The 19,724-nt window shown below is 42.3% G+C and overlaps 1 protein-coding gene across 10 annotated transcripts in view; it reads left to right on the top strand.

Annotated features, from left to right (window-relative positions):
* Positions 1–18,119, top strand: part of FOXN3 (forkhead box N3) — a 408,764-nt gene extending 390,645 nt beyond the window's left edge. For 6 of the 10 annotated variants that reach the window (XM_024736280.1, XM_024736279.1, XM_024736278.1 and 3 more), the window contains one exon: positions 11,240–18,115. In XM_024736280.1, coding sequence (XP_024592048.1) covers positions 11,240–11,789 — 550 coding nt within the window. In that variant the 3' untranslated portion in view covers positions 11,790–18,115. Of the gene's footprint in view, positions 1–11,239 lie in introns of all 10 variants that reach the window. The other 4 variants (XM_024736286.1, XM_024736287.1, XM_024736285.1 and 1 more) reach the window with 1 other exon arrangement.
* The last annotated feature ends 1,605 nt before the right edge of the window (positions 18,120–19,724 follow it).

Raw genomic sequence — 19,724 nt, forward strand, 5'->3', positions numbered from 1 at the left:
TGCTCCTTCCTGCCCCCGCCCTGGAGGTGACCACTGAGACAGAAGTCCTGGAGTTGTTGAACCCATATGCTTCCTGGCAAGGGCTACCCAGCTGGAGCAAGCATCAGAGGCCCCTGTACCCATTATCTGAAAGATAACCATAATCCCAAGTTTTGTATTTACTATTCCTAGGTTTCTAAAAGTATTTTTGATATCTGTAAATACTGTATTTAGTTTTGCTTGGTTTTGAGTTTTATATAACTAGAATGATACTATGTCTTCTTTCCAACTTGCTCTTTTTATTCATTATTAAGTTTATTTGGTTTGCTGCATATAGTTGTAACTGATGATGATTTTCATGGCTGTATAATATTCCACTCCGTGGCTATACCACAATTCTTTTTAAGACATTTGAATTGTTTATAGTTCTTTGCTGTTACAAGCAAAGCTGCTATGGAAATTCCCGTACGTGGCTCCAGTTTCATTTAAGATGCATGTCCGGGTGTGGGAATTGTTGGTTTGTAAGGTATGAACATGCTCAGCTTCACCAGGTGATGACAGGTTGTTTTCTAAAGTGCTTGTGTCCATTTACACTCCTACCAGCAGAGTATGGTACTTCCCGTTCCTCTTCATCTTCACAGACATTCGGAATTGTCATACTTTGCAGTTTCAACCAATCTAGTGAATATGTGACGGTATCTCATCGCATTTTAATTTCCATTTCCCTTCTTACTAAAGATACTGCACAGTTCTTCATATATTTAATTGGCTGCTTGAATGTGCTCTTTGATGGATTGCCTGCTCAACATTTTTATTCATTTTTCTATCAGGTTGTTTCTCTTTTTCTTATCTTTGTAGGAGTTCTTTGTATATTCTGGATATTAATCCTTTATTGACTATATATGTTACTAATAACTTTTCTAAGTTTGTGGATGGTCATTTCACGGTCCATAATAATGTCTTTTGATGAACAGAAGCTCTTAATTTTCATGCTTAGTAATCATTTTGTAATGAAATCTAGTGTCTTTATAAAGTCCCTGTTCCAAGATCATATGGTCTTCTATAGGTTTTTTCTAAAAGATTTTAAAAGTTTTTCCTACTCATTTAAATCTATAATCCATCTGGAGTTAATTATTTGTATACTGATTTTTTTCCAGCAACCTTGCTAAATAAAATAAACCACCTTAGTAACTTTAATAATTTATCTGTAGATTCTTCTATGTATAACATTATATCTTATATAAATAATGGTGTGGATTTTTCTAATTCTTATGTCTTTTATTTTTCCTGTCCTATTGCAGGTAGGACCTCTGAGTAAAAGTAATGGTAATAGACATCTTTATATTGTGTCTTATTTTAAAGGGAGCTATGTTATTGATGAACAAATGATAGAATGTTCGTTATAGGTTTTTTTAGGAAATATACTTTATCATAACAAAAAAAATTCCCTTTTTGGCTTGCTGTGATACTTTATCATAAATGATTGTTGAATTTCATCAACGAAATGTTTACATCATTAAGGATAACTATAAATTTTTTCTCTCATTGTTTCTTTTTTTTATTTTTTTGGTTTTTTTGCGGTACGCGGACCTCTCACTGCTGTGGCCTCTCCTGTTGCGGAGCACAGGCTCCGGACGCCCAGGCTCAGCGGCCATGGCTCACGGGCCCAGCCGCTCCGCGGCACGTGGGATCTTCCCGGACCGGGGCACTAACCCGTGTCCCCTGCATCGGCAGGCAGACTCTCAACCACTGTGCCACCAGGGAAGTCGATCGACCCTCTCATTGTTTTTTACTTGGTGAATTACATTATAAATTCCCAATTTTGAGTAAAATCTGCATTTCTGATATGCTTATGACACATTATATTTTTTACATATTGCTAGTGTTGGTACGCTGACCTCTTAGGTATGAATTTTACATATTTGTCCATGTCCATGTTTCTCTTGTGCTATTTTTATCTAGTTTTCATGTCAGGATTACATTATTCTCATATAATGAGTTAAAGAGTATTCGCTATTAGATTCTCTGAGATTAGGTAAGATTGGAATTATCTATTGCTTAATGTTTGATGGAACTTACTTGCAAAACACTGTGGGGCTGGTGTTTTCTTTGTGGGGTGATTTTTAACTATTGATTTAATTTCTTTAATGATTATAGTATAACTTATTTTTTATTTCTTTTTAAATTCATTTTGGTAACTGTAGGGATTTGTCCATTTCACCTGTTTTCAAATATGTTGGCATAAGGTTGTATCTATTCTCTATTTCATTGATTTCTGCTACTTTATAATTTCCTTTCTTTCTTTGAGCTTATTCTTTTTTGTTGTTTGGTCTGGATTGGATACTTTTATTTTAAACTTTTCTTCTTTCTATATAAAAGTTTAAGGTTATAATTTCCTTCAAACTACTGCTTAGTTTCGTCTATAAGTTTTGATACCTTTTATTTTCATTATTGTTATGGGTTCAAAGTATTTTCTAATTTCCATTTTGATTCCTTCTTTGACCCATACATGTCTTTAGAATTGTGTCTTTAAATTTTCAAACCTAGTAGGAGATGGTTATTTCTTATTTTTGCTTTTAGTTACCTCTTCAACATTGATTATTAATTATAATACATTGTGGTCAGAGAATTGACCTGTAAGATACTGCTTTTTTGATATTTGTGGAGACTTGCTATGTGGTCTAGTAGTGTATATCAGTTTTTATAAATATTTTGTGTGTGCTTCAAAATAATATACCTTCTCCATTATGAGCACATGTTCTGTGTATGTCCATTAGATCAAATCTACCTATTAACCATATCTGTGTGTGTGTTGGGAGGGGGGTGGTGGAGGGACAGAAGGAGGGAGGGAAGGAGATGTGGGTTTGATCATTTCTCCTTATAGCTCTTCCAATTTGGGGTGTATTTTGAAGCTATCTTATTGGAGGTCTCCATGTTTAGAACAGTTATATCTTCCTGGTGAATTGAACCTTTATGAATGTTTAATGACTCTCTTTATCTGTAATAATGATTTTTGCCTTAAAAATCTATCTTATCTGGTTTTAATGTAGCTACACCAGCATGGCACGATGTTTTTCCTCCTTTTACTTTTAACCTTTCTTAATCCTTATGTTTTCGGTTCATCTCTTATAAGCAGCATATGGCTTTTTAAAAAATCTGTGTTAATGATCTTTACCTTTTAATGAAGATTTTTAGCCCATTTTAAATGACATATTTGGATTTATTTCTACCATCTTAGTTTGCATTTGTTTGTCCCCCCTTTTCCAGATTCCTTTCTAACATTGTTTTAAATTGATCACGATTCTTCCACTCCTCCTTCCTTTTACCCCTCTTCTGATGGTTTAGAAATTATATATATTTTTCTCTTCTTTTAGTGTTGATCCTTGAACTTTTAACATGAATATTTTAAAATGTGTAGAGTTAATCAGTATCTTTAACCTCCTGATCAATACAAGGCCCCTGGAATGCTTTAACTTCTGTTCTCTCCACCTCCCAAATGGTATGCTACATTTGTCTAGGACTTTAGTTCTATTTCAGTTTCTCTTTTGTTTGTTTTTTTTAAGTCAGTTGTTATTATAGTCAGCCCTCCGTATCCACAGATTCTGCATCCATAGATTCAATCAAAATATTTGGGAAAAAAAGAATTCCAGAAAGTTCCAAAAATGAAAATTTGTTTGCCCTGTGCACCAGCAACTATTTACATCGCATTTACATTGAATTAGGCATTATCAGTAATCTAGAGATGATTTACAGTATATGGGAAGATGTGCGTAGGTTATAAGCAAATACTATACCATTTTATATAAGGGACTTGAGCGTTTGCAGATTTGGGTACCTGTGGGGGTCCTGGAACCAAAACCCCACAGACACCAAGGGACGACTCTATTGTATTGTCTGGTCAATACCTGAATACATTTTCTTTGCTTATCATTTTTTTTTCTTGCATCTGAGACCTTTCTTCTTGTTTTTATTTTTCATTTTTATTTTACAGTGGAGTATAGTAGATTTACAATGTTGTTAATTTCAGGTGTACAGCAAAGTGATTCAGTTATACATACACATATATCTATTGTTTTTCAGATTCTTTCCCCATGTAGGTTATTACAGAGTACTGAGTAAAGTTCCCTATGCTATATGGCAGGTCCTTGTTGATTATCTATTTTATATATAGTAGTGTGTATATGTTAATCCCAGCCTCCTAATTTATTTCTCCCCTCCACCTTTCCTCTTTTGTAGCCATAAGTTTGTTTTCTAAGTCAGACCTTTCTTTTTGGATCATTTTCTTTTTTTTTCCTGAAAAATATTCTTAAAAAGTTCCTATAGATGAGTATCTGCTTTTAATTAAAGTCTTGAATTTTTGTCTGAAAATATATTTATTTTGCCTTCATTCTTAGACAATAGTATTATAGTTTGACAGGTTTTTTTTTCTCTTTCACTTTGAGAATATTGTTCCACTTTCATCTGTGTCACTGGTTTTATCTTAATTGCTACTTCTCCTTAGGTAATGTGTTTCCTTTCTACTCCTTTTTTTTTCTTTGTATTGTCTGTGATGACTATGATGTATCTAGATATGCATTTCTTTTTATTTATCCTCCATGGGACTTGTTGGCTTTCTGAATCTGAAGATTGGCGACTTTCATCAAAACTGGAAAATTCTCAGCCATTTTCTATTCTGGGATTGGATCTTCCCCATTTTTCCTTTCACCCTTGAACTCCAGTTAGATTTATATTGGATCTTCTTACTGTGTGCCATATTACCCAATCTCTCTTCCGTATTTTCAATCTCTTCATCTCTCTCTGCTGCATTTTCTATCATATCTTTAGCTCCATCTTTCAATTCACCAATTTTTTTTACTTTTTTTGTTTTACAACTCAATTACATTGAGTTTTTTAATTTCAGGGATTATATTTTTTCAGCTCTAGAAATTCTATTTGATGCATTCCAAAACCTGTCTGCTTGGTTTTTAATAATCCAGTCTTTCTTTCTAATATTTGTCAATTCCTTCTTTTATTTTTTTATACATAGTTTACATTCTGTGCCTAATTATTGCAATATTTTCAGACTTTGCAGTTCAGATTCTATAGGATGTTTTTTCTGTTGTCTCTTTATGTTGGCGTATTTCTTTTGTGTTTAATGTTTTTTTTTTAATTGTGAACATATGTTCCTTAAAATCTTATCTGTGGGAATTCTTTGTGGCCTGTGTTTAAAGTATGTTCTTCCAAAAAGGGTTTGTATTTTCTTCTAGTAGGCACAATTGGGCACTTGAAACTAAATTTAGCTTAAGGTCTTTTGGTCCACACAGTAGAATTCTGGCCTCATACCCACAAGACTTCAGGCTTGTGGTTAAAAATTCTCAAGGGAGGCTTTTCTTGTCTCCAGTTCCATCTGGAGCTGAGGTCAAGGCTGCCTTTTATCCCCATTGTCTGCCTGTGAGGGGCAGTTATTTTTCCCTAGGATCTCATTGAAGGCGTCATCATTCAAGGGTCCTAGCTTTTTATGTGGCATTTTTACATTTATACGTTTCTAGTGGCCTGTTTGGTGATTTTAGGTTATGAGCTTCTACTTGAATGTTTGATTAAACTTGATATACAGGAATCCTGATGGCCTCAATGTGGCTTGCTTTCTTCAAGAGAGCATTTGCTTTTAAAATTTCTGCTGGTAGCCTGGGGACCAATGCATCCAAGGCCACTTTAACCCCCTCAAGGGGCCACAGAAACCCGGGGGCTGCCAAAATCAATCCTCCTGCCTCTCCCTCCCCTTAAGATTGGGCTCTTGTCCCAGGGCTAGAGGAGGCATTTGCTTCATGAAAACCCTGCCTTTCTTGGTTGCCTACTGCTCACGCTTCAGATTCTGTCCCGTTGTTTTTTAGATTTTCGTCTGTGTGTGTGTGAAGTTCTTTTGGTACGTGTGCATTTATGTAGAGCTCTAAGAGTACCCTTATTTTCCAGGGAACCCAACAATGGCTCAGAAATATGTTGCTGCCCTTTATCCAGTATCTTTTGTATCATAGTTAGAAGAATGCCTTCTAAATATCTCCTCTGCCAACTGGCTGGAAATGGAAGCTTCAGGTCATCTCTTGTCCTCTGTGTCTTTCTACCTACAGTCGGTTTTGGACAGAAGCACCGCACTTCGAGTGCTGCTTCTATAATCCCATTAATTGCACCTTCTTTTCACAGTTGGCAAAAGACCAGTGTTCTCAAGTAAATCCCTAAGGAGGACAACTTCACCCTCAATGCTAGCTAGGTTTAAAACCACCAGCTCCAGAGAGAGAACCCTAGTACACAAGTGAAAGGCGGAGACAACACTGATGAGATCAATACTGATGATACGATAATGGAACAAATCATGAACCCGTAAAGAAACCCAGCAAAATGTCCATGTCTGATCAGAAGCTATCCCTTAACTTGTTAGTTGCAAGCGTTGCTCATTGTCGGCCTGAACTAATGTGATTTCTCACCTTTTATGTTCAGTACTTCCTGCCCACCCCCCCCGCCAATTTGACGAGAGAATGAATACCAGGTTTTTATTTGAGGTGAATAACATGTGGCTCTGTGGCATCCTGGTGGAATCAGGTGGCTTCAGTTTATGCTCGCATGCGCGTCGTGAGTACTGTTGCATAGAAACTCAGCTGAAACTGAAAGCTGGCAGGCATTTCAGATGTATCGAGTGTTCATTTTAATGAATGATTTTTAAGGAGGTGGTTAGAAATCCCCCTTCCAACATGTCCAGGTTGCCTGGTTTCTTCTTTTAAAGTAGTTGGTTCCCCGGAATGACAGCCCCTGCAGCAGGAGGTCTCTGACACCAAGTCAGTGCAGCCAGCATGTCCCACCATGAACAACATTGCATCGAGTGATTAATAATTGAAGGAGCTTGTCGCTTCCTGCTGAGCTTGTGTGTAATTTATGGATTATGAGCCCATGCTAAAATCTCAGGGAAAGCTAATTGTATCGATATCAAGTGTGAGAGAGATGTATTTATATTTTAATTCTGACTCCGTGAAGTTACGTCTGTGTACCTGTTTTCATCCAGAAATATTGTCAAATGGTAAGTTGTTTCCTGTCTTCATCACAGTAAGCTTGCTTCCTGGGGGGGACGGAGACATTTCAGTTTCCTGCCTGAGCCGTCTTTGAGATCTAGCAGGGCCACCTCGGATGAGTCACGGGGCTCCCTGAGTTTATTCTATTTGTCTGTCTGTGAAGTGGTTGTGTGGGGCCAGCGCTGCAAGGTGTGGGTTGTGGAATCCCTGTTGACGTGCAGTGTGTTTCCAGGAGGAACCAGAGACCCTGCACTGCCCAACCTTGAATTCATGAGCTAGGGAAGTGATTCGCTTCTCTCTTATCCTTCACTTCTATGATGCCTTTAAGAAGAAGGTCTCAGTGTGCTTCTGGTGTGTCTTGAGTGCTTCTCTCATGCTTGCTTATATCCTTGTTTTTTTTTTTTAAGTATAGTTGATTCACAATGTTGTGTTAATTACTGCTGTACAGCAACGTGATTCGGTTATACTCATATATACATATTTTTAAATATTCTTTTCCATTATGGTTTATGCTTGCTTATATCCTTGAAAGAGAAAGAGAGAAAAAGAAGTTCTCAGGCTCAGAACATTCCCTCTTATGATAGCATGGCACTGAAATGTACCGTTGCTTTCATTCTGGTGTATTTCTCCCACTCCTCTACCCTGCACCCCAAACGTTTTACTTAAAAATATGTTCCACCTGTGGAAAAAAAAGAAAGAGAAGCACAATGAACACCATATATACCTTTCACCCAGATTCACTAAGAATTAGATTTTTGCAACACTTGCCTTTTTCTTACTCTTTTGCTCCCGGAATTCTCTCCCTCTCCTCTCCCGCTCCGTCTCCCTCTTCATACGTGCTCAGAGATGTATCAAATTCTGCTTAACTGTGGTAGTGAAGTGAATCATAAGGCCCATGTTGTTAAAAAAAAAAATAAGGATTCAGAACTGAATTGATTTTCTAAAAGCCAACCATAGCCCAGTCAACTCATCCAAGTATAGCTGGGTTCGTTCAGAACCCTTTTAGGTTAGTTCAGTAGACTAATTATTTGGGGATTTCACAAGAGTTAACCTGCAACAGCAGCAATCCTGAGAACCGTTGTACGGGACTTTCATTTTCATTCACTTTAATACCTCTTCATAGCTACCTGTACAATTTATTACATTTACCCAGTTTCATGTTTGGTAATACCTCACAGGAATCTTTCCCTGCCCACTTTTGTGCATCCAAGACACAGCCAAAAAACAGGAAGTCTGCAGAAAACGTATCGCAGAGACCATACCCCAAGGCACAGGGGCTGTCGGTACAGGCAAGCCCGTGAGGAATTTGTCTCCGAGCCTCTTCCCTCTTACTTTATGCTGCATTCCCGTCAGCCTGCTGACCTGGCCTAGAAAGAAAATGGGACTGCTTGGGGCAGCAGAGAGAGCTCTGGGCGGGCAGACAGCAAGAGAGGGGACCGTGTCAGAATTCTCAGGCACCCCTAAGAGCCGTCTTCTGTGCTTGGAACTTTTCATTTTATCGTCACATAGCCCCATAAGGCAGATGAGGAGCTTGTAGAAGGTCTCACTAATAAACAGTGTTGGGATGTGAACCCCAAAGTCTGTCTGTCTTGAAAGGCAGGCTGTTTCTATAAGGACTTTGGGGAGGGGGTGTCGATCTGGGAATCACAGAGTGCAAGACAGCTGCTGGGATCCTTCCGGAGCCTGCTAGGACTTTATCACACAGATGCACACGTTGTAACTGTCACGGTTTATTGTGGTGATCTTACGGCATCTGGCAAGGATGGAATTTTGCTAACGGCCCTCATGAATTTTGCTGGTGCACATTATGGGGGCGGGGGGTTCCTCACCACCAGCTTAAATTTTTTTTTTTTTTGGTCAGATAATCTAAAATTGAACATTGGGCTCTTTATTTTTTTTAATTTATTTATTTATTAATTTTTCATCTTTATTGGAGTATAATTGCTTTACAATGGTGTGTTAGTTTCTGCTTTATAACAAAGTGAATCAGTTATACATATACATATGTTCCCATATCTCTTCCCTCTTGCGTCTCCCTCCCACCCTCCCTATCCCACCCCTCTAGGTGGTCACAAAGCACCCAGCTGATCTTCCTGTGCTATGCGGCTGCTTCCCACTAGCTATCCACCTTACGTTTGGTAGTGTATAGATGTCCATGCCTCTCTCTCGCTTTGTCACAGCTTACCCTTCCCCCTCCCCGTATCCTCAAGTTCCACCAGCTTAAATTTAACGGAACACCAGCAGGACGGAGATGCCTGCTACACCGTTTACACCAAGGACTCGCCTCGCCTCTTCCTTTCTCTTTGGCCTGCAATAGGATCTCCCTGAGCCTCGAGGCCCACGGGGGTGGCAGGAGAGAAAGGGAAGGGGCTCCAGACTGACTCTCATTGGAGGGCCCACCCCATAGCCTTTCTGCCGGGGCCGCTTCCTCAGGGAGTGTCTGGGAAGACGTGCTGGTGGAGACCCACAGCCATCTCCCCAGGCTTCCTACTCTCTGCCAAACAATCCCATCTGCTCTGACACTTGCTCGGTGTATCTGTTGTGGGTCCACTCGGTGCCTGGCACAGTGCTAGCCCCTGAGGACAGATCAATGACTGGGCCCTGCCTTGTGGTGCTAACTCTTTAACGGGAACCACCGGCGCTGGACATCACCACACGATCACAGTGATGGTGGGAAGTGCTGTCTATGGCGGGAACGTAGGGTGCTTACAGTTGGGGCTGTGTAGGAAGGAAGAGTGTGCCCATCTTCCCAAGATCTAGAAATATATTACCCGTGGATGAGTCTACGGGAAATGGGGCCAACATGGTACAGTGGAACATTCTCCTCCCTGCCCAAAACCTCCGGCCCTCCCATCCAAGGGCAGATGCCATGTCTTCCACAAACCTCCTTGTGCCCTCCCTCTGCCCCCTCCAGCTGTAAGTAACCCTCCCCACCTGTGCGTATTCATCTCTGATCACTGCCTCTTATGAACACCTTCTGTGTGCCAGGCACCATCAGAACTACAGCTACCGTGCAGACAGGATTGGTGCTCATTCCACAGAGTGTATGGCCGAACCAGGAATAAGCATCACCGTCCTTGCCGCTATGCCAGGCGCCGGTCCAGGTGCCGGCAGGCGTTCGCTCACATCCTCAGCCCAACAACCCCGTGAAGCAGGGGGCAGGTACTATACCCACTTTGCCAGTAAGGAAGCACGAGGGAGGTCAGTTCACTGCTCAGACATGTGGACACAATAACATGATCAGAGGTGTGATGGGTGCTGTCGGGTCCCGATGGGAATATATAGCAGGTGACCTAGTTGTAGGGAAATCAGAAAAGAGTGAGAGTCGGTCTGATGATATTACGAAGAGCTCAAGCTTAAGACTTTGCTTCTCATCCCAGCTCTGCTACTCATTAGCTGTGTGGCTTTAAGTAAATTACCAGACATCTCCAGACCTCACTTCCAGCATCCGTAAAATAAGGATGCTAATATAACCACTTTATAGAGTTAAACGCAATCATCCTTGCAGACGCAGCAGGGCGCCTGGCAGGTGGTAAGTTTAGTAGATGGTAGCTTATTGCTGTCTCGTCTGTGATCTAACCATGACTTGCTTCTCTGTTCATCTGTGCACGTTCTTGTGACAGTCTGGATTTGATTCCACCTCGGATGCCTCCCCCCGGCACCCTCCCTAAGGCCGTGCATTTATATTAGGTGTGCAGTGAATATTTGTGGAATGAATGAATGAGGGAAGGGACGCAGGAGTGAGTAGCTGTCACCACATGGCAGGTATCTCTTTTTCCTGAACATCAGATTTAGTCCTCCAACAAAAGGCTCCTACCAGAGCCGCTTTAGAACAGAGCGGGCTTTTTTCTCTGAAGTACCCAGCCAGCATCGCGCGGTGTTGATGGGTATGTGAAACCAAGCACAGCTTGGTTTTTATGGTTTAATAGAAGAGACGGCGCTTCCTCCGCTGTCACTTCAAAAGAGTTGTTTTGATGTCTCAGCTGTACAACCTGAGTGAAAATGTCAGTGACAGGAGGTAAGCAGGGAAGACGGAGGTGTCGGGATTTGGGACCCTGTCTTCAAAGCAGACCCACCTGTTGGGGCATCGCCGGATTGGATGTCAGAGCGTCTGCTGTGGCAACTCAGTGGGCTGCTGGGTGTCTCGTCACAGGGGTTTAATCCGTGTCCTCTCTTGTCTCCCCTTCCCCGCCCCTCTCCCCACCGCTGTCCCCGCCCCGCAGGAATGGCCTCACCAGCTGCCGGATGCGGACTGAGAGCGAGCCTTCGTGTGGCTCCCCGGTGGTCAGTGGAGACCCCAAGGAGGATCACAACTACAGCAGTGCCAAGTCCTCCAACGCCAGGAGCACCTCTCCCGCCAGCGACTCCGTCTCCTCCTCCTCGGCCGACGACCACTACGAGTTTGCCACCAAGGGGAGCCAGGAGGGCAGCGAGGGCAGCGAGGGCAGCTTCCAGAGCCACGAGAGCCACAGCGAGCCGGAGGAGGATGACAGGAAACGCAGCCCGAAGGAGGCCAAGGATGCTCTGGGGGACAGCGGCTACGCGTCCCAGCACAAGAAGCGCCAGCACCTCACCAAGGCAAGGAAGGTCCCCAGCGACACGCTGCCCCTCAAAAAGAGACGCACGGAAAAGCCCCCCGAGAGCGATGACGAGGAGATGAAAGAGGCGGCGGGGTCACTCCTGCACTTGGCGGGGATTCGGTCCTGTTTGAATAACATCACCAATCTGACGGCAAAGGGGCAGAAAGAACAAAAGGAAACCACGAAAAATTAAAAACAAGTCACTGATTTGTTTTGAACTTACGGCCATTTGGTTTCAGCACGTCAGGAGATTTCTAATGATTTGTGGCAATATCAGCAATTTATTATTATTTTTTCTTTTCTTTTTTTTTTTTTGGTTTGGTTTTCTTTCTTTCTTTCTTTCTTTCTTTCTTTCTTTCTTTCTTTCTTTTTTTTAATTTGCCCCCCTCCTTTGTTTTGGACCCTTAAGAATTTTATGTTTAAAGGAGATTGAAGCCATAGAACTCATATTGACACTCAGCTGTTTTACAAAAGCTTTTCATTATCTGAAGACAAAACCGAAAAAGCCAAAATTACCATTGCTTCCTCCAGCTTGTCAGAAACCCGTGGCTGAATCCACAGGGACGACAACGATAATGCCACGGGGATACACATCCGGCACTTAGAAGGCACGAGTGCAAAGTAACCATCGATCAGGCCCAACCTTTAGGTTTAAAAGGTCAGGATGCGCACCCAGTTGGGTTCGCTGAGTGAATGCCCATAAGGCAACTGAGGAGAAGGAAGGAGGAGACCCAAGCTCGTGGCGCTGGGCATCAAATTGTGCCAGAAAACCCTTGGCATTGCCCCAAGCGTGCGGTGCAGGGGTGGGTAGGCGGTCACCAGTCCTCTGTGCTTCTTAACCATGAAGCCTAGTAGCATCTTCCGGGGTGGACACTGGACCATTCATGTTCAACAGGTGTCAGTGACTCATGAGAAGAAACTGGGTCAGTTTTTAGTGATGTTGCTAATCCTTGAATTCTGTTCTACATTAAATGAAGAGAAGGTTCCACAAGCCATAAGCCTGAAGGTTGGTCCTGCACACCCACGCGTGCACACACAGACACACCACACACACACACACACACACACACACGAGAGAAAAAGAAAAAAACTGATGCAAAAAACAAGCTATGTCTTCTTAACTGCCCAAGTGAAAATCAAGTTCCAAAAAATTACAGTAGCTGTTAACAAAGGAAATCATGGTACAAATCTTTTTCTGTCTGTCAAAACCATTTGATCCAAGTGAAAACAAGACAAAACAAAAAGCTACAGAACCTGCCATTAGTATTGTGGTGTATTTTTAAAAGATGAAAGGCACATTGATGGACAACTAAAGTAAAATATGGCAAAAAAGAAAGGAAAACAAATTCCTATACTGCCCTCAAAATGGAGTTTGCAATTAATGTCAGTCAAGGTTCATCTTTGCGAAAATCAATGATTTCCACATTCAGCCAGTGTAGCCAGCAGAAATTTCTGATCCACAATGCATGGAATTCCTTTGAAAAAAGACAAAAAAAAAGAAAAAAAAAATCACAAAAACACAAACTTTTTTTATTCAAAAATAAAGTTCTTGTAAGGTAAACAATGTATTTAGCATGAAGCATGAATTATTTTCATATAAATATAGAAAATAGAGAAAAGGCTATGCCTCTAATTTTTAAGCCCTTAGGCTTAGAGGTTCTTTTGGTTTTCTTCTTTTTTTTCCTTTTATTTTCCTTTCCTTTAATTTTTTTCGTTGTTTTTTTTTCCCCCCTTTTTTCCAATTATTTTGCTTTTGTTTTTTGAAGCAGGTGTTTAAGGTTTAACCTTCTTCAGGGACAAATTCTGACTGTTGGGGAGCTTACTCTGCAATACAAAATCTCTTCATGTTCTGGTAGGGCCTGGATGGTGGAGCTCTGCACTGCCTTGTCTGCACTTCAGCCCCGACCCCCTCTGATTCTCTGTTGAAAAGTGTGTCCTTTCTCTTTGTCTGTACATGTTTACCATGACGCAATAATTTGAGGGCAAACTTAGTAGTGAGTGTGTATGATAGAATCAAGAGAATTATGGGACGCTGACTTGAGAAAACCATGACCATGATTTGGTTTCGAGGAAAAAGGCAGTGAATAATTATGCAAATTCACCAGGAGAAGGGGAAACACACTAATGGGCCTTATTGGATGAGGGTGTGAGTTAGGGTACACGTGAAGGAGGAAGTGACACGGGTGTTGGAAGGACCAGCCCCAGATGTTTTCCCGTGACGCCATCTCATGGTGGGAAGGAGGGGCTGGCCGTCTCTACCACCTGGGCACACGAGCCAACCTGGAATGAAGCCCACCTAGATTGTGAGCGTTGAATCTAGACAACCAGACGATGCCACGCAGACCAGAAACTCCTGTTATCTTTGCCTAAAAGAAATGATTTGGGGGGATCCAGAGAACCCTCTAAAAGAATTTGATCTTCCACCCACATGGAAGGGAATTTTAAAACATAAACAAAAATGCCCACTCCCATGGCTCAAGATACGATGGTGAGGGAGAGGGAGGGAACTGGGGTGATCTTGATTTTTAAAATAGGACAGGGTGGGCCATTGTGGAGCCCATCTGCCAGCACCAGGCACTGTCAGAAGCTCCATCAGCCAGGACGGTGGAAATTAACTGATGCATCACATTCCTCTGGGTTGCTGATGAGAGAACCTGAGGGGGAAAAAAAAGAAGATCTACACCCCTACACAGGTCAGATTCATTACCTGAACCTGAAAACTTCCAGCATACTTGTTCAGGGTGTAGACGGGAATAAGGATGTCTTTTTCAAGTGCTCTGTTCCCTCTGTCTCCCCAAACATCTGACACCCCAGAAGCCATCCACAGCTGTGGAACCTGGGCGACACTTTTCTGTGTCGTCACCTGACTGAGCCCGCCTCAGTCCCCCACCCTCACCCCACCCCCAAGGTCAAATTCAGACTTCCCTCCTGAAAGACAGAGGTAAACATCCAGGACTGTTTCTGGCAGGGGATTTCTTCCAATTCAAACCCCACCGTGGGCTGTCTCCCCTCATTTCCTTTTTCTAAAGGAGCAAAGGCCTCTTTTAGAAAATAATAAAATGCAATGTGTGTGATTTACTTTTCTGATCTCTTTGAGAAATAGATAAATATCTTATAAAAGTGTGTTCTTAACTCCAGAACCACTCTTTTTGCATAAATACCTCATCGGGCAGCTTTCTAAGTGTTATTTTTCCCGAGTCTCCCTCAGTCCCTACGTAGGAGCCGCTGGGAGACCTGGGGGAAACTTTAGTGAGGGTACTTTCTTCTATTTTTCTTCTGTTTTTGGAGGCATACACATTATGCATAACCAAAACAATGGCTCAATTGTGTTTAACTTTGTATTTTGATTGTTGAGAAAAGAAAAAAAAAGTATCGATGTGTATGTGGCCATTTGTAGTGAATTCATTGCAGAATGAGCTTGTCCATGTCCTTGCCAAGCCAAGGGGCAGGAGGCACCCTCTCTCACCCCCTCCTCCAAGAGCAGTAGAGAATTTAAGCACAAGCCTATTTGTGAAAGAATATTTTGCTCAAGTGTAATCGCTTTAGTCTTGGAATTTCTTCCCAAACGTCAGGTGTTCTTTTAGCTTCCAAACTAGCCTATGTACTCATTAGTCTGACAAAAATTGCCTGAGCACCGTTCAAGGGGTGTGGTGTTTTTGCTTTCATTTCTCCTGCTGGGAGAAGTGGCGTTTCATGTGTCATTCCAGTATCTCACATACTCACGTGGGGCAGGGGGGAGGGGAAAATGGGGAACTATAGCAATATTTGAAGACGCTTTTGGAAAACAAACGTGAACACATCCGTCGGCACCATGACATCTACAGTTACTTGCTGTTGGTCCTCGGACACATTTAAGAGAAGGAGATTGTAAACTCTTTTTCTTAAATGATATACACGTAGACAGTTATTTTTATGCTTCTACAGTTGTCTTTTATCTTTACCTAGTATTATGTGGAAAAAGTTTGCATCATAGATTTTTCCCAGCCTTATGATATACCCTAAGCTCCTACTTCCCTTCCCCCTCTCTAAGCAGTATATATACGTTCAAGAGTTCTTTGGTAAAACTGTCTATCTGAAACTAAAATGAACCCAACCCACATCGAGATGGTGTGAGAAAACCCTGGCCAAGACAGCTGTAGCAGGTTTTAGTCTTGGGGCTGAGTTTTTAGAAGGGATGTGTGGGAGGCTTTTCCTAAGAGCTGATTTTCAGCGTGTCTAGCCCTTGCTAGGCATAGCTGTGAATACCACGGGGCCACTGGAGAAGGCCATCGCACTGAATGGTGGTCTCACCCGGGACGGCTTCAGGCTGTGGGCTCTGTAGAGTGAAAACCGCCCGGATGGCTTTTGCGCCCAACTCAGTCCTGGGACGCGGCAGGACTGCTCGGCACCAAGCGCTACCAGTTCCTCCTTTCAGTGACCGCCACTCCACGTGTGTGGGCCCTTGGCCTCTGTCATCAAAGGGCTCTCGGAGAAGGAATCAGAGTTATGTACAAGTGACCTACATGGGAGGGTTTTCCATATGGGATTGGATTCAACTCAATGTGACTTCTCTTTCCCTTTTAAACTTGATTCAGGTTGGGACTCGTTTCTTTCTGGTGGATCACAGCTGCCCAGATGTTGCCTTTTTCTTTCTTATGTTTCTGTAGAGGAGTATTTTTCTTTCATCTTCGGGATTTTTTTTTTTTTTTTTTTTTTTGCCACCAAAAGAACACATTTGAACTCCGTGTCCCCTCTTGATTGTGACTTAACCAGTGTTGACAGTTAAACCCTTTGTGTCGTAGGTCCCAGCTCGAGTACTATATCAAACACTGTTATGCACATAACGCAGCACTGTGATCTAATTTAAATAATACTTTTTTATTATTTATACTACTATATATAATATACATCAACACTTTTGCTATATAACCTAAGTGATAACCCTCTTTTTAGTTACCTGCCAAAACTCCGGGACTTTGGTTTATATCGCAGTTAACACAGTTACAAAGTTGTAATGGTGTCTTTTTCTTTTCTTTTCTTTGTAACGGAATGTGTAAATCAAAGTATATACGTTGTGTGGTGTTCCCCCTTCTGGAATCCCATGAGGATTTACACACGGCATTCAGTGTTCTGTATAGTCCCGCCTGCCTTTGTGAATTCATCTGTCAACCCCTCTTCCTTTGAGAGAGAGCCGGTGATGGTGGTCAACTCCTGTTCTCTCTCTCTCTCTCCCCTACTGGTTATTCTTGAATTAAGCACAGACTCATCTGCTCCGTTGCTTTATCATGAATATAGCGTGTGACCTTGCAATTCTTCCACAGTTCAGCAAACAAGTGCTAGCTTCACTGACCAAAAATTAAGGAAGGAAAATCCGATTTTTAAAATGATCCATCTTTTAACAGCCGAAACCAATGTGTCTATGGTGCTGCATTTTGCTGTCTGTCCTACTTTTGAAATCAGACTCGGGTGAAAGATCACTTCTGACTTACTGTGATCGTGCCCACAAGTACCCTTCCTGTTCGTTTTGTTAGTGTTGAAATCAAGACTATTTATTTGGAATAGATGCAACAGTGTTGTCCACTGTATTTCATTTGCAGAAGTTGAGAATAGCCTTCCCTACTTTTTGCAAAGAGTTAATATTCCATATTGGATTCTCAAAGACTTCGATATGGTGAATCTATCAAACCTAGAAATTGTCTTTCATCCTTTCATGACTGTGGCCTGAGTTCCCAACCCCTCCCTTTTCTTTAGATGAAACTCTTAGCACAATTTCAGTTATTTAAACATTCAGCATTTCTTGAGTATGTATGTTGAGACATCGATGCTCACAGCTGATTCAGTAACCAGTTTCCTGCTGTCATTCACACTCACTACTTATACTGCCATGGTAACAATGTGGAAGAAACAAGTATCCGTGTATGTCTGGGAAGCATTATACACTTGTACATTTTTTTATACTCTTGATTCTGTAACATTTCTGAGTTCTGCTTTTGTTTTACAGAAAAATAAATAACAGTGATAAAGCAATCAGAAGACAAGAGGTTTACTCTCAATACTTAGGGTCATGTGACCTCTGGCCAATAGACCTCGATGGCCAAATTCATTTACTAGAGTAATATGGTTTCAAAAGCCAATTTTTTCCGGTATTTTTTCTGTATGAAACTGCCAATATCATGAATAGAAAGGGAGAACCATAGAGGAGACAGTGATGTCCAGTTGCGTTTGTGTTACCTAGAGGAGCAGTGTGGAAGCAGGCACAGCCCGCCGAAGTTTAGGGACCTGATGGTGTTGCTTTGGAGGCATCCATACTTGCATTTCGCATTCTTCATATGTAATCATATTGCCAAAGACAAACTATTTCATCATTTATTGTAAATAACACTTTTCCCCAGACCTACCATAAAGTTTCTGTGATGTATTGTCTTCCAGTTGCAATAAAAATTACTGAGTTGCATCAATTGAAGAAAAATGCCACGTAGTATTGTGTGCACTGCGTCTCCATATGCAAATGCTGAGCAGTAAAATCATTTATATTTCTTACCTGCACTAGGGTATGTGTTCTGTTTTTTACGGTCTGGTGTTAGAGTCTCCACTGTACTTATCTGTGCCTATCCTCACGCATGCTTCTTTTTCAGTAGAAAATCGCACATCTTTTGCAAATACACAGATTCACAGCCTAAGGGTGGGCTCACCTGTGGAACCCGGGAGAATTCCAACTCTGACCTGAAGAATTGTTGGGCAGCAGGCCTCCTGCCACGAACCTTAGAGCTTGTGGTTAAGAAAGATTGTGCCTTTCATTTGGAAATTGTCAAACAATACACTAAAATTATACAAAGGGGCTGGAGCCTGCCAGCCTATCCCAGGTCCCGAGGGCTTCTTAGGATAACTTTCCTAACCCTGAGACTCTGACCTTCCAGGATTTAATCCATCACCACTCAAGGGCCACACACACGCCCTAAGAGGCACGAAGGAGCTGGTTGGGAGAGGAGTGGTTGGGACAAGTAATAGGTCCCAGGGCACCAGTCACCATGCTGGAGGAGTAGAAAGGCTGTTCTTTCGGAGTTCTGGTTCCTTTTGTGATGGTTGTTCTAGTGTACTATGTCCACCTGTAGATCTCACAGTAGCAGCAGCAACCCTCGTAGATCTGGTCTCCACCGATAATACCCTTCTGCTGGACCCCCACACTCACGGGTGTCTTCTAGGTGCCCAGGCTGTACCTCCTGTGGTCAAGGTGTTACTGCAAAATCACTTCTAGTGGGCCTGCTGGAACGGATTCCCAGCAAGGCTTCTCAGAGTGGTCACTCCAGGATCCAGTATGTTTGCCAGGGTTGCAGCCATGTCCCTTTGCACTGTTGGAATCACCTTCAAAGCTGTGGTGCTCCCTCCTGGTTGACAGATCTTCAGTATTTCAGGGGAATTGATTGGGAGGAATAGCAGAAAGTCATTTGGGTCAAATCTGATGAATCGGGTAGGTGACCAAGTTGGGTATGACAATACCAAACATAAAGTGTGGCCACCCACCATAAAAAGCCCATATCAAACATATTTCGTAAGTGATTCTCAAGGTGTCTGAAGACAAGACAGCCAGTTAGATTATCAGAATATCTGAGGGAACTCTGTCAAGATGATAACACCTCCGAGATTCTGATCTGACCTCCGGGGTTCATTGACCATTCCACAGAAGAGAGGGAAAACATCTGGTAGTTGTTCGTAACCTGCAGTGAAGACCGTTTTTTAAAAGACTCAAATATAGGTTCAGAGTATTGTCAGGTGACTGATTTGAAAGGACAGCACTCGCATGTCTCTGAGCTGCTTCTACGTGTGTTCAAGCAGCTTTACTTCCTTACCTTGTATTCACGTGCCTCTCCGTCTGTGTCCTCTGCACTCATCAAAATGGGACCACAGCCTCCCTCTTCAACTCACTCTCCAGTTCCTCCAAAAGAAGTAAACAAAGGAATGACCAGTGTCTTCATTTTATTAAAAGCAGCCTGGTATAACTGCAAAGAAAGAGGAAATCAAAAGTACTAATAGGGCTTCCCTGGTGGCGCAGTGCTTGAGAGTCCGCCTGCCGATGGAGAGGACACAGGTTCGTGCCCCGGTCCGGGAAGATCCCACATGCCGCGGAGCGGCTGGGCCCGTCAGCCATGGC

This window comes from Neophocaena asiaeorientalis, unplaced genomic scaffold (genome assembly GCF_003031525.2).
Source record: "Neophocaena asiaeorientalis asiaeorientalis breed wild unplaced genomic scaffold, Neophocaena_asiaeorientalis_V1.1 scaffold152, whole genome shotgun sequence".
NCBI lineage: Eukaryota > Metazoa > Chordata > Mammalia > Artiodactyla > Phocoenidae > Neophocaena > Neophocaena asiaeorientalis.